General features: G+C 38.2%; 1 protein-coding gene across 1 annotated transcript; it reads right to left on the reverse strand.

The window, feature by feature from the left end:
* nagpa (N-acetylglucosamine-1-phosphodiester alpha-N-acetylglucosaminidase) lies at nucleotides 1-14,926 on the reverse strand. The gene is made up of 11 exons (XM_079468874.1): nucleotides 14,739-14,926; nucleotides 10,970-11,452; nucleotides 6,714-6,853; nucleotides 6,370-6,478; nucleotides 5,487-5,615; nucleotides 5,185-5,387; nucleotides 4,829-4,876; nucleotides 4,501-4,629; nucleotides 4,117-4,248; nucleotides 3,069-3,150; nucleotides 1-2,451 (listed from the first exon to the last, which is right to left on the reverse strand). Exons 1-11 carry the CDS (start codon nucleotides 14,825-14,827, stop codon nucleotides 2,220-2,222), a joined length of 1,776 nt encoding a protein of 591 aa, XP_079325000.1. The 5' UTR covers nucleotides 14,828-14,926; the 3' UTR covers nucleotides 1-2,219.
* Nucleotides 14,927-14,995: the final 69 nt, after the last annotated feature.

Raw genomic sequence — 14,995 nt, forward strand, 5'->3', positions numbered from 1 at the left:
TTCAGATATTCCATTTAATTATAGAAATACAATGAATACATAACACATGTACATGTAGAAATACAAATTATTTCAAGTCTTTTTTTAAATTCTCTGGAATGTGGCAGATTTTCTTTCATCTGGGCTCCATAACCAATAAATGCTCGTCAACATATGAAAGGAAGTTTACGGTATAGTACATGGCAAATACTCTTTGTAATGGTTTGATTTGGCACGACAATTAAATATTGCTCACAAACTTACGTTAAAATGAAATAAAAATGTATTTTGCACAACTGATGTTTTGAACACACCCTGTTCTATTGAACCCACTTGTAAAATTTTCTTGAAAAAAGACACACCTTTCATTTCCATTTGCCAGAATAAACAACACTGGCATAGCTGCTGCCATTGATCAATGAAACAGTCACTTAATTTGAATCACCGACCCATTGTTATTCGAATGGAAATCTCGGACCCATTGGTATTCAAATGTGAAGCAAGGGTCCTCTGTAGAAAATCTGACATATAAACGACATAACATTTCATTGAAGTATTATCATAATCATACTATGGAGGCATAAGGTCTTCAAGCTTCTTATAGGATCTAAAAGGACTTCAATCATTGATAGCAGATTAACCAAGGAAAATAAGCAGAGTATAAAACAGTATATTTACTACATAAAAAAACTAGATTGAGGTCTTTGTGCCTGGCTGTGTTACACTTACGGCTCAGAGGTAATTCGCAGAGGATCATATGCAAAGCAGGCAGTGAGCCAGGTGGAAGTTAATAAACAGTCAAATGTTTTATAATTATGATTTCATAAACTTTTAATTAAAGGGACAGGTGACCCAAAAATAAAAAATCTGTATTTGGCTTCCTGTGGTTAAAAATGTAAAAGATATTTTCAGAAAAGTGCTTTTGTGTCCATACAATGGAAGTCAATGGGGGGGGAAGTGCTGTCTGGTTACCAACAATCGTTAAAAAAAATGTTTTCAGCTGAACTATCCCTTAATGTTATGAAAAGTGCAAAAGATCATTTCTTTTTAAACTAAATATATTTTTATTGTTCATGTCTGTGAAGTTTCATAAAATTCACTGCACCCCCCCTGAATGTTCTTACTCACAGAACCTCTTCAAACCACAGAGATGTGCCAAAAACCTTTTTTATGACGCCACACAGGAAACGGCAGGGGAACTAACTGTAAAACTGTCTCAAATAAATGTTCCTCTTCCATACGATGTGTCATGTTGCAGAGCTAAAACAGAGCCCAACACCTCAAATCTCACCCCAAAATCTGGATTTACTGCTTTAAAACATCATAACAGAGTGACACTAAAAAACTCTTTCATAACTGCAGAGTGAGAAAACAATCCAGGCCTTCATTTGTTTTATACCGTCTGATTTAAAGTGCCTGGGACAACATGCAAAACAGAGAATCACCACGATAAGACAGGCAAGGGCTGGCAAAGCCTATAAGAAAAAAATAGGAACGATGTTGGAAAACCGAATGACCTCTGGTGCCTAGAGAATAAAGCCTCATTCAATAAAAACATTTCAAAATAGCAGTTTGGCAAGTTCATGCAGGAAGGATTTCGTAAAAAAATGGGTTCATAGTTCAAAACTAGTCTGTTCCCATGGCAACGGGTGGAACCCACACACTGAATTAAAAGGTTTTGTGGTGATATTGCTATTCATCTTGGTTCTCTTAATGAAAGGTTTTATTGAGGTCAATGATATAATACTTTCAGCACGGTTTGAATCGTGAATTACATAAGAAACCAATCCTCGAGTTGTGACCAGCTGCTATTAAGTTAAAGTACAAAAATCAAACAAACAAATGCATAAGTCAGTCGCACTGCACAACCAGGGCACTTTGCATGTGTGAACAGAGCTGGCTCAAGGTTTAGGCTCAGCTGGGGTGAATGTGGCATCTGTGGAGTCGATCGGACAGCTGTTTGGATTCTACACTCATTTCATTGTCCCTCATTTTCAGTTTAGATGGTCTCGCTCCAACTACAACGGGAGCTTTTCAAAAGCTCATCGATTCACTGCAAGAATAAACAAACCCTTTTTCCTTTTGCTAATGTAGATGGGGCCCATGACACATTGCCTACATCTCACTGCCAGTCAGTGTCTTGAAATTGCCCAGCCAGCTGTAATTATTGAGGCACTCTGGACTCTGGTGTTTCAAACAGTGATGTGAACCCGTGCACACATTTCGCACGCACTTTGCAATCAAGAGGAGTCTTGCGAGTCCAAGTCTTCTGCCTGAAAGAGATTTTTCCCAGGCTTTGTCCTCTGACCTCTGCCACGCTCTGCGGCCCCGTTGATCTCTCCCAATGGCAAGTAGGAGTAGCCCTCCCTCTCTCTGCGCGCTTTGCATTTTCTGCACGTCTGGATTAGGTTACCGGCGAGGCTGGCCAGCAGCGACGTTGCCAGGATAGCGCAGACAACCAACCAGCTTTGTCTGCACACACACAAACAAAACACTCACAGGGTGAGGAGTTGCACTCTGACCCTTGACTCCACTGCCGCTGCCCACTGGGTCTACAAAGCACTTGACTGTAGCCATGGAAACATCATACAATCCCTTACTTGCATTTGAAAGGCTGAGCTGACTAATAAATTCATCTCTGCCACTCCACTGCTGCAGAGTTGTTTACCAGTACAGTGAGGGCACTCGGTTCAGACGGGTTCTGCTAAAGACGGGTCTGGCATTTGTCAGAGTGTATTTCCATACCGATAATCAAGTTACTCAGATAGACAGATTGGGAGAGGTTTAAATGAGAAGCTGTTTGAGATAATATATTTTTTATGTAACCAGAGCTCTTGGCAGTGTAGAGCTATGGAGACTATATAAAATATAGTAACAGAAGTCGAGATGTTATGGTACCCAATATTTACCTATATATTTATACTTACTGCATTTAAAACAGTGACAAAGTGTGTCTTTTCCACCAACTATGTATTTTATATATATATATATATATATATATGCACAGAAATAAAATGCATACACCAAAATTACCCAAAGTATACTAAAAATATATACAAGCTATATTGGTCTAAGTTTAGAGCACTTACTCAGATAAATAGGGTCTGGGAGTTTGACCTTCCTCTACATCCCTCCATTCCCTCCACAACTGGTTAGCCAAACAGTGACCAGCTGAAGTATTGTGGGGGAAAAAACAAATCAAATCTCTTGATAGGACAACAATTCTCTAACAGACACTTTCATTTCACAATAAAAATCTGGCCATACATTTCTTCTGAGATCATCAAAATAATTGGTTGAGTTCACACAAGCAAGCATGTGTCAAAAAGGATTTTATTATACTGACTTAAACATCCTCAATATTGTGGGAGATAAGAACTGGGGGTGGATAAAACGTGACTCCGCTCAGTTAATACCCTCCTGAAAAAACTGTCTGTGTCAATATAACGAAATTATTTGATGTTTTAGTGTGATTGCCAAAGTCAGCAAACAAAACATTCTCATGTAGCAACTATATTAAACTACATGTCCACATTTGCTTACCGGGTGGGATATTCATCATATGTTTACACATACAAAATGATACAACTACACCTACAAGCTTTTGGACTATACTTTCTGCAAAGAAGCTTGAGAAAGTTAAGTCTCAGAGGTCGAAAAGTTGGAATGTAGCAAGCTGCCGTTTTTTTTTCTGGTGCTGACACAGATTTTCAGGCCTGTCTAATCATTAAAATAAGGGCTACTGGGTAGATAGAGGCTCCGCAAGGTCGGTTTTCTAGAAAGCAGCTGTTGATGTAGGCTGCGAAATGATAAGCTATATCACCATAGAGAGGCTGGTAACACGGTCAAAACAACACTGGAAAATCATAAAAAACCTTTGTGGTTTTATCTAACCTACTTTTTTTCCACCAAGGAAACATGTTCCGGCTAATATGTGTCAATACAAAAGGACAGCTAGACACTAGCATGCGTGCACACACAGTAAGGGTAGTGTGGAATGCAGATAGCGAAAGCTATAAGTAGAGTGAGTTATGTGCTGAGGAAGTGTGAACATTAAAATGATCTATAGAGGCATCACACATGGAATCTGTTGTGTACATGTCGTGTGGGTGCTAATGGAGGTATACTGTACTGAACCTCTATGCAGGCTGATGTTTCTCTCTCCCTCATATGTAGTATTACAGCTCCCTGTAACGGAGTCACAAGGGCACATGTTCTCACACTGGCACGGCTGCTCACAGTTCAGCCCGTAGAAGCCGAAAGGGCACTCTGGAATGTGACAGAGAGAGCAAAAGCAACACAAATTTTGAAAAATTATAATATTATTTCATATTACTATTTCTGTAGTAAGCCTTTGTATATGGTGAATGTCTGTTATGCATGGTCTGTATCCGAAAAGGTTAACTAAATATTCTTAAAATGCCCATTTTGTTCATTTTCTTAACCTTTACCAAGCATTCAGATAAAAAAACACTTTTTTGTTAAAGATGTGTTAGGTGTTTCTGAAATATGACTGCATACCTTGCTTACAGAAATCTCCATGGAAACCAGGACGACAGGTGCACCGTCCGTGAACAGGATCACATGAGCCCCCATTTACACATGTGCATGATTGATTGCATCCATCGCCATAGAAACCCGACTCACATACTGTACAGACAGATGATATTAACGAATATATTGGTTTGAGCATAAAATCAGTGCAATTAAAACCACAGACTGCAACAACATGTTGCGATCTCTAATGATATAACACAAACGCTTATGTAACAAACCCAGTAAAATAGCGAGTCTTCGCTTTCCTAAATATCAAACCTGTATCAGCCATGTGGACTTGTACTGCAATTACCTCGGCTACAGTTTAAACCTCTCCATCCAGAATCACAAACACACCCATCTGACAGAAAGAGAGGGATAATAGAAGATATGGGGTTACCAAAAAACCATTGGTTTTATTTTCTTTGTTGCAGAAAGATAACTAACCACATAGAAGTATTTGTGAACAATGACATTCATTTAAAGTAATGGATGTACAAGCACTTAAAGCAGAGGCCTTTACAGGCTATGCTCCTTGGTAGATAGAGAGATGATTCAGGGATCAGTGACTTTTTAGCACATATCTGAGTAACATCAACAGTCTGTGATGTACATCAAATTCCCAAATCTGTCATTATTTTTCATATATAGAGCAACACAATGACTCACTCTCAGTGCAGATCCCGTGATCGCCACAATCTGGCTTCTGGCATGTGAGATTGGCACATCCAGGTCCACTCCAGCCCTGCTGGCATTCGCACTGACCATCTATACAGCGCCCATGCCCGCTACAGTCCTCCGGCTGGCACAGCCTCTCATGAACACACAGCACAGTGGATACGGCCCGTGGACAACGCCACATCGCATCTGGACTGGATTTTGTCAAAAATAACGTTGTTCAAACTAGAAGCCAGGACAGAGAGTGATATGCAAAGTGTTTTGCATATGTTGATGTAAATGCATGTACACACCAGTGATCTGAGGGGTAACTGGCTTGGGATCCATTGAGAATGTAGGTAGCCGAGCCACCCCCATCCAGATTGATAGCGTTGATGACGCCCTGATCCTTAAGAAACTTTGCCACTTGCCTGAGATTCATTCTACAATGACGTAACTTTAGTTAACACGAGAACTGTTTGCGAACACCAGGTACTGCTTTCAAGTGTTTTCACATATCACTGAAAGCAGGATCTGGTTAGAAAAGAGTTGTGTAATGACATACAGGTTCTAAGCTACAATACACCCAGATTATTTACGTAAATCAAACTACAAAAACATATGACTTGAAAATCTTGATATCAGAACCATAAGCAGAAAGAACAGGATGGAGTATTTAATTTGACTACTTTTCTAAGACTCAGTTTGAAATGTCTCCTTAATAATGATTAAATTTAAAATATGGTTAGGACATATGCGTGCTCAGTTAGTTTTCATTTCTACAGTGTGAACTCTGCCACTTCGCAGATGTCAGCCAATCCTCACAACCATCATTTACCTTTTGCTGCTGTCCTTATGAATTTCTAACCAATAAAATCATTTAAAGTGCTTGTCAACTTTGACCAAAAAGTATTTATTCGTTTAAAAAGTACAGTGTTTTTTCAACTTCGAGAAAAACAGTAAAAATGGACATCCGAGGTTCTGGAAGGGCTGCGACAATATAAAAGTTAAAAAAGGTACAGTAGTCTGGGGTTAAATTTATTCCCATCTGCTGTTCCTTCTCTTCTTGAGCAATAAATCTCGCAAGGTTTATTCTAGGTCATTTACTGCTTTAGAAATATGCACACTGTGGAGGAGGAAATCAATGTTTACAGCGATAAACAGCTGTGATCAGGTCAGGTTCAATGTCCATCTTACCCTCTGTAATCCGTCTGACCATCGACGTGGAAGAGAATGAGCTTTCCATCTGCATCGTGACCCACCGCAGTGCGTGCCGACACCGTGTCCACAAAGTACTGAAATTTTCCTGAAATATTAAACATTGATCACCTAATAAATCTCACTTTTGTATTTGTTTTTGGTGAATTCTGTGTTTGGATGATTCACTGAAATAAACTGAAATCAACAGGCTTGAACAGATACTGTAGTATCCGAGCTGCTATTGAATATATGCACAGCTGGTTCTGACGTAGTCTTTGGGTCAAACAAATTAGATAAATAGGCTTAAAACACAATCACAGCGTAATGTGTTGAAATCTTACCGGTCTCCTGAGTTTTGTCACACTCTGCCTGGATGCTTTCATTGATGTAGATCTCACCGGCTCTCAGCAGCCACACCACCCCACTGACTAACTGTACGAAGGGGTTAACCTGGTCCAGAACATCTTCTTCAGACAAATACCTACAAACCGAAGAAATAAAACCCAAATCAGAGAAATATTTAGTGGGAGGAAAGGAAAAAACGGGTGGTGTGCAGCTAAAAGGTTATATTATACACAAAAGAAATAAAGACCTTCCACTTTAAGAAGGAACATTCTTAAGCACTTCCTTTAATTTATCTTATGAACAATCTTGTATTTTGTCTTAAAGGAAAAGAAAATCTCAAAATGAAAAAAGTGTTATTTTTGCTCACGCATCCACATGCCGTTCAGCATGTTAAGACCTCCCGGCGTCTTTGAAAAACAGAAATAAATATTTTAGGTGACATCCGAGAGATGTCCTCATAGACATCATGGATATAGTTGTTGTCAAGGTCCAAAAAAGTACTAAAGACTTTGTTAAATTGGTCAATTCACTCGTAGTGCATTCATGTGTGAAAAACACAACAAAATAACAACTTTAATCAATATGTTCTCCTCAGTCTTTTGTGCATGTTCTGGTGCACATTTGGTGCATGTACACGCTGTACATAAGATGATCTTCGCAAAATGTCTGACGATTTTGATATTGACAAAGACTTGCACTTTTTTTGCCGAACAGTATAAACCGATTGCGCATGCATCTAAGTGCTCTCGTGAACGTGCACCATAGACTGACAAGACAGAGGAGAATATATCGATTAAAGTTATTATTTTGTATTTCGCACAAAGTATTGTCGTAGCTTCAAATAAAATCAATTGAGCCACTATGAGCGGATGGACCAATTTATCGATGTCTTTAGTACTTTTCTGGATCTTGACAACAACTAAAACCATAGGTGTCTATGAGGAGGCCTGGAAATCTCTTGGATGTCACCTAAAATATCTTTGTGTTACGAAGACGCCAGGAGGTCTTAAAACATGTTTAACGTGTTGTGGGTGAGTAAAAAAAGAGAGGAACTTTTCCTTTAAAGTCACCATGAAACGGAAGTTGCGATTGACTTCTTTTCCGTATCGTGACGTTTATCCTAGTGAAACGGCTTCTGAAACTAGAAACAAATGTAGGGCAGGGCTTTAGAGCTTCGCCCTTCCCTTTTTTATTGGTTTTTAGCCTGCAAGGTAAGGTCTGGCCATTGGACAGTCAGTATAGCCTTACCTCTTTTTTGTTGTTGACCTCATGTGGTGAAGAGTTTTGTTGAGAGAGGGCTTAACGTTTTTGATTAAAGATATGTGCATATGAAAAAATTCTAATAATTTTTAATAATCATTGCAACACTGTGTAAAACACTTCGAATTTTCCTGTTTGTTTGGATGGTGATTTAAGAACAGTTTTGTGAATCCATCCCAATTTTACAAATTTAAATTTTACAAAATATAACATGTTTTCTGCAGCCAAAAATCCACATGCACCATGATTTCCTTGCGGCAGAGGAGGCATTCTATTACACAAAAGAAACTGTAAAGGTCCATGTGAACATCAATATTATAAGTAATTCCTATTTTGGTCTATTTTGCTGGAAAAATGATCTACTAAAGCTTCATTCCGGCATATTGTGAACTTTAAAGAGGGTAATAGAAATACATGCTCTAAAATATAGACCATCATTTTATAACACAGACCACTACAACAGGGCTAGTCAATCATCTTAACCTGGCCCACCTTAAAATTTCAAGTGAACTGGAGAGACTTGCACTTCCTGAGACGCCACATCTTTGATAGTCCAAAACGCTGCTACATTCAATAGGAAAGTATAGCGGCTCATAGCGGTTGACGTCCTATAAAGCGATTTTATCGTCTGTCCAGGAAGTTTAATATTATTTACAACACTTTAATCGGCAATCCACAGCCACATTGCACACGCGATAGGTCGTGTCCAAAACGCATCTTCTGGCCTTGAAAATTACTGCAGGAAGGGGACACCACACGAACTGTCTCAGATAAGGGAAAAGCTATGTTGTCTTTATTACTGCATTTATAATGTGTGATTTAAATGATTATATTTACAAAAACATCTCCTTCCAGAACTTGCACTTTAAAGGATCGCCCCTTCTAAGTGCGTGGGGCACATTAATGCGATTGGAATTCACCCGAAGATCAGGCGTTGTTTCTTGCAGGAAGCAGTTGATTCGCTTTGAGACGCCAGTTTAACATCAAGGGGCAGGGATTACTTTTGAGCTGCATTTATTAAAAATTTACTTTTATTAATTCAACGATCTTCATAAATCTTAAAATAATGCCACCCACTTCTTGGGAAGTATGCTACTGGGTATAAATTATTTGCTAAACATTTTTTGCAAATAGTTTGGATGCAATATTTGTGTGCTTGTTTCAATATATGACCTATAAAGCAACAACAATCGTATAAAATGAACAAAATGCAATAAATAACACAAAAGAAATACAAAATAACAGAAGAAATTATGATATGGTAGGCCCGCATCCTATTTATACTTGTGCAATCTGGCCCTCAAAGAAAAAGGACCCCTGTACTAGAATATACACTTTAAAAAAGGTGTGACAAAAGGTTCTTCACAGTAATGCCACAGAAGAATCATGTACTCAAAAGGTTCTTATAAGAACATCTTACTTTTTTTCTACAGTTGTGAAACAAAAAGGTTCATTGGATTCTAAAGGTTCCATACGGAACAATTTTGCTAAAATGGTTCTTCTATGGCATTGTGAAGAACAATTTTTAAAGAGTGTACATAAAAACTTACAAACATGACAACTTTACTATCCAAACTTACTTAAATCTTGATTTTAAACCTACATAAACCTCTAAACCTATACGCATAAACGATAAATTAGCAAGATAATAGAAGGACAATTAATATAAACTCCCAATTCAACCACACACACAAACTGCCGTGTTACTTGTTGACCATGTTTATAATACTCTTCCTGACTACAATTACGCTGTTATGGAGGCCCTACACCTGATCCAGGTGAATGTCCAAACAGACTATGTAAACATCTTATCTAACAGCTAAACTTTCCGGGCAATAGCCAATAACATCATAATGAATGACATAGAGAGACCCTGAGTACATGGAGTTCCAAACCACTGCCTATTATGAAGAGCACTGGTGCATTACACAACATTGCCGTGTTTTTGTAAGGTTTCTATTTTAGGAAACAGATGTTCTTGGGGCTCTTTGTTCCCACAGCTTACTTCCCTCCAAATTCTGCACCCATATTTAGGTTGAGGTTTGTTGTGTTGACTGCTACAGAAGCATGTAGTAAAGGGAACAGCTTTGAAATGAACTGATGCTGATAACCACTGCTCATTGAGACTGCATTTAGTTGTTACACTAAATAGGTCTTCAGCTGGACTGAACTTTACGAGTATTTATTTGTGGATTGATAACAACAACAGTCATTATTCAGTTTTACACCCCTCTCTTACCCCTCCATGTCTTGCTACTGTAGCTTTAAGACGCCAACACTTCAATGACATATGTGATGTTTGACTAACATCTGCTCAACACAACATTTCAATCTCCTTCTGAAACCTCACGTGTCCCTGTCACTGTTTATCAGTGACTGGAAAAAACAATGTACTTTTTAAATCCTGTGTTATCAGACTTGACAATAACTTTTTAATACTTCTTTGCAAACCAGTTCTCACAGGCATTCATTTTATTTACAAAATGCAACCGTAGCATAATTGTCCGATTTGTTCATGGTTTACTGGGAGATGTAAAAACAGGGAAAACAAACATTACAAAAACATTGATTTATTTATGCCTAACTGCTTCTAGTCTCCGCAACTGTTCTGTGAAGGGGAATCAAGCTAGGGCATTGACCGGACAAGCGTTTACCCTACTTCCAGTTTTGTACACATCACATCACGCAATGAAATAGGTCTATATGTAGGATTGTCTAAACTTCTAAACACCAAGTTTGTGTTGATGTGTGAACTTGGGTTGTATTTTAATATGCTCAATATCTCAAACGGTTTTAAAAATACATGCAAGTAAGGTCAAGATAACAGCATTTGTGGTTTTGGATGAACTCTCCCAATGTGCACCCTGATATAATTATAGCCATTTCAAAAGTACACCAGCATCAACTACTCTAGATCAAATTTGAATGTTTTCACAATTCTGTGATAATGTAAATCACCACAACACCCAAAGACTGCAGACTGTGGCCTTACCCAAACACTAGCGATCCATCCTTTCTGATGCCAAACTGGGCATTTTGAACTCCACCACTGTTTCTCACCAGTTTCTCATCACTCACAACATTGCCTAAGCACACTCCAGTGTCCCTATTAAAAAAGCCGCCATTCTGAGCAACAAGGCACTTTTTAGTTTTGGCAGTGACCTCAACTAGCTCTTTGTGGTTCTGCTCGCACCCTCCAGGACCCCCTGGCTCCAGGATGGATAAGGTTCTTACTGGGTCATGAACCACTGTGATGTGGCCACTTTTCCATCCGGCCGTGCCAGTGTCATCTAGGATGTTGGAGACGAATATCTTGGACTCGACCACTGGAGAGTTAGAGTGCTTGCTTGCTGCCCAGATTTCGTGGGTTACGTTGCCATGAGCGATGGGTTGACAGTCCCTTACATGGCGATGGGAGTGTGATGGGCCGTGGGATTTGGTGTAAGGTAACAACAGGTCATCATCCAAAGAGTTTCTGTAAAAGAAAACATGGAAAGTTGACATGATGAACTTTAGTTAAAATGATTTACATTTGTGAATTTGGGAGACACTTTTACTTTTAATCATACATTTGTGGCATCCTTACAAAATGGCGGACACCCTATTTAGTGCACTATAAAGGAGATAGAGAGCCACGGCCAATTTATACAATTTTAATGGGTGTGTGTGTTTCCTATGAATCAAAGCCATAGGCTTCTACAGTAACATGTAGATGTGGCCGTGTTTTGCAACAAAATCACATTCTCATGAGCACATATCTCTTAAAAGACACCTGTTGTTTTGAATATTTCTCAGTTTGAACTGATGACATGCTGATTTGAAATAAAAAGTAAAAATCAATTGAGTAGCAGCAGATACTTAGCTCCACATGATTGGTTGTGCAATTCTTGTTATATTTTAGATAAGTGGCACTGGTAATCCTTACACATAATGCAAATTTAATATGCAAACAAATTGTAGATTAAGCTGAAGGGAAACATAGCAAGTGTTTGTATGCAAAGCCTAATAAAATCCTAACATCAGCCTGTAAAAATAACAGTACCAAAATAAACTTTACATTTATATATTTATATTATACAGATCCATATTGGAAACAATAAACTATCTCATTCCTTACAGTTTATATAAAAACATTCAAATGCTGTTGTATAATTTTTGAAACCAGGGCGCGACACAAGAGGACACTGTCAAAGTGACGCTCTCCCCTAACTTTAATTGGTTGTAGGGATACTTCACACCTTCTGTCATCATGTACACACCTTTGAGTTGTTACAAATCTGTATACATTACTATGTTTTGATGAACACCAAAAGATTTTTGTAACAATGCATATAATCAAACAGATCTTAACCCCATTAACTCCCATAGTAGGAATAATTACTTTGTACATTTGTACGATAGAACAAAAAAATTATACTTTGAATAATGTACAGCAAACAGTTCTGGGGCACTTATGACTACCATTGTATTTTTTCCTTGTAATATTGTAGTCAATTGGGGGCAAAATCTGTCTGGTAATAAACATTCTTCCAAATATCTTTCTCTGTGTTCATCAAAACAAATACATTTTGGAACTTGGAACAGCTCGAAGGTGAGTAAATGATGACAGAATATTCATTTTTGGGTGAAGTATCCCTTTAAGCAAACAGATACCCCCACCCAAATTACCGCCATTGGCTGAGAGCCGCATGCACAGCCCTTGTTTACTGATTGGATTATCTCCGTGAGTGGCGGAAAGTTTCTCGAAAAAGTAAAAAGTATTGCTGCCTCCCAATTTGCCTATTTAAAGTGTGTTCTGTTTTTGTTATGGAAAAGTATGTACATTTTAGTATATAACAAAGCAACTTCCTGTGACGAACACAGCATTTTTTGTTTTCAGCCAATAGAAACACTGACTCCTCTGGGCGGGAACTTTCGTCACCATCATCAAACGGAAAAACAACCCTCTTGTTTGCCTGCACCGGATGTTTTACATCAACGCTGATAGTGTTGTAAAAATGTATATTTATCTGAAACAAACGCATCGATTCGCTTCAGAATAGCTTTTAAGACCACAGAGCCGTGTCGAGCAGTTCTTTGATCGATGGATGAACTTTTTGGGGCTTCAGAAAATTGCCCCCCCCCATTCAACTGCTTGGAAGTAAAAGTAGGAATGCAACGAATGTTCGGAAACCGGAAATGTTTGGCCGAAAATAGCAAAAGGCATGACTTTGTGATACGATCAAGCAGCAACCAGCTTAGAGAGAAAGAGAAAGACATACATGTGGTTTATTAATGCCACAAACATTTAGGCAGTGTGTGTGTGGAGCATTTGAAAGTGTCAGAGAAAGACACAGCATGTGACTTGGTGCCCTGGAGTAAATTTCAGAATTAAAGCGTTTTTACCGGTCAGTAGCTTTACTTCAGACTGGAGCAGGTGGTCTGACAGTAGCCCAGAACCTCGCGACATCATAGGGTGGTCATGTGCACTCAGTTCCCTATTTTTAGCTTATAGGCCTAATGTTGAATGACACTTTTTAATGAACTGTTTTGTTGTAGAGTAACTTGCATTAAAGTCTTTTAGCAGTCTGTTATAGGCCTAATATAGGCTATTCATGAAGGGGGAGTACTCAATTTTTTAATTTTAGTTGACTTGTTTTGCTCAATTCTATTTTAAGTTGTATTGTGTTTTATTGAAAAGCATAAACAAATTATAAAAAGCATATTTTGACAATAAAGTTCATGCAATAGTGAAACAAGTGGCTAAATAAATAGAAAAAATTCAAAAAATACATGTTCGGCATTCGGTCTTTGGCCAAGTGTTTCATTTTGATTCGGCTTCGGGCAAGAATTTTCCCTTGGTGCATCCCCATGTAAAAGTATAAGTGGTATTATAACTCCAACTGCATTATTCTTTAAAAAAAAAGTCACATCCACTTAGGATGCCTTGAAGGTGAGTAAAAAATGGGAAATTTTGATATAGGCCTGAAGTATCACTTGAAGAAAATGCACTGAATTAAAAGTTTTTTTTTCTTGAATAGCTGGCTAAATAGAAAATAAATAAGCAATAAAGGGAATAAGAAACCATTTTAATTTTGAATTTTATCAAAGCATACATATCATATTTATGTATATGTCTGACATCCACGAGACTCCTCCCATCTGTTCTGGGATTGGGCGTTCGCAAAGATTCCTGGGTATGTAACCTCAGTGGAGTCTGCAGCGATTCGGGCAATACATCTACCCCAACCCTAAACCTAACCTAACCATAATAAAAAACAGTTATTGTGTATTTTTTGTAAGCGTGACAAAAAAAAGCCCTGTTGAGGTGGCTGTATCCCTTCTTGTCATAACCGTTAGTGTTAACAGAATTTTTACCGGAAGTAGTAGACCATCCGTTAGTGTTAACAGAATTTTTACCGGAAGTAGTAGACCCAAATTGGGACGCAGCATTAGTCTTTTACAATAGAAGATACGTATTTTGGTCATATCATTAAATTCCTGTTAACTCCAAAATTACTTCACGCTTGTCGTATAAATGTATTAAGGCAACGTATAAATGCATCGTTAGGGTCGAGACAGGTAATACTAGATTTACTAGTATTAGAAACTAGAGTACTAGAATAAATACAAGTATAAAAAACATATTGAAGTCACCACATTTACCAGCTGTGAAAATAGGATGCCAGACGTTAAATAACAGAATACACTTAAGAGTGTTAACCGGTTACTCGAGACAGTTAACTAAAAAAAAACTCCACTAAAAAAATACACGTGCTTACCGGATGTCTTTGCACTGGGACAAACCACATGCTCGTAGAAATAAAACAAATAAAACAATCTGCTCGAATTTCAAGGACGATGTGGCCATAGATATATTCAAACGTGGATGAAAAAGAGCAGCGATCCACTTCAGTAGAAGAACTTCCTAACGTGCCATGTCATATGATGTGAATCACGTGGTTACGCCAGCCGAGTCTCGTAGGAATTTGTTATCTAGTTACATACAATGTTAATGTTTGCAATTTTGTTATAATTA

Source organism: Barbatula barbatula (genome assembly GCF_947034865.1).
Source record: "Barbatula barbatula genome assembly, chromosome: 12".
NCBI classification, from domain to species: domain Eukaryota; kingdom Metazoa; phylum Chordata; class Actinopteri; order Cypriniformes; family Nemacheilidae; genus Barbatula; species Barbatula barbatula.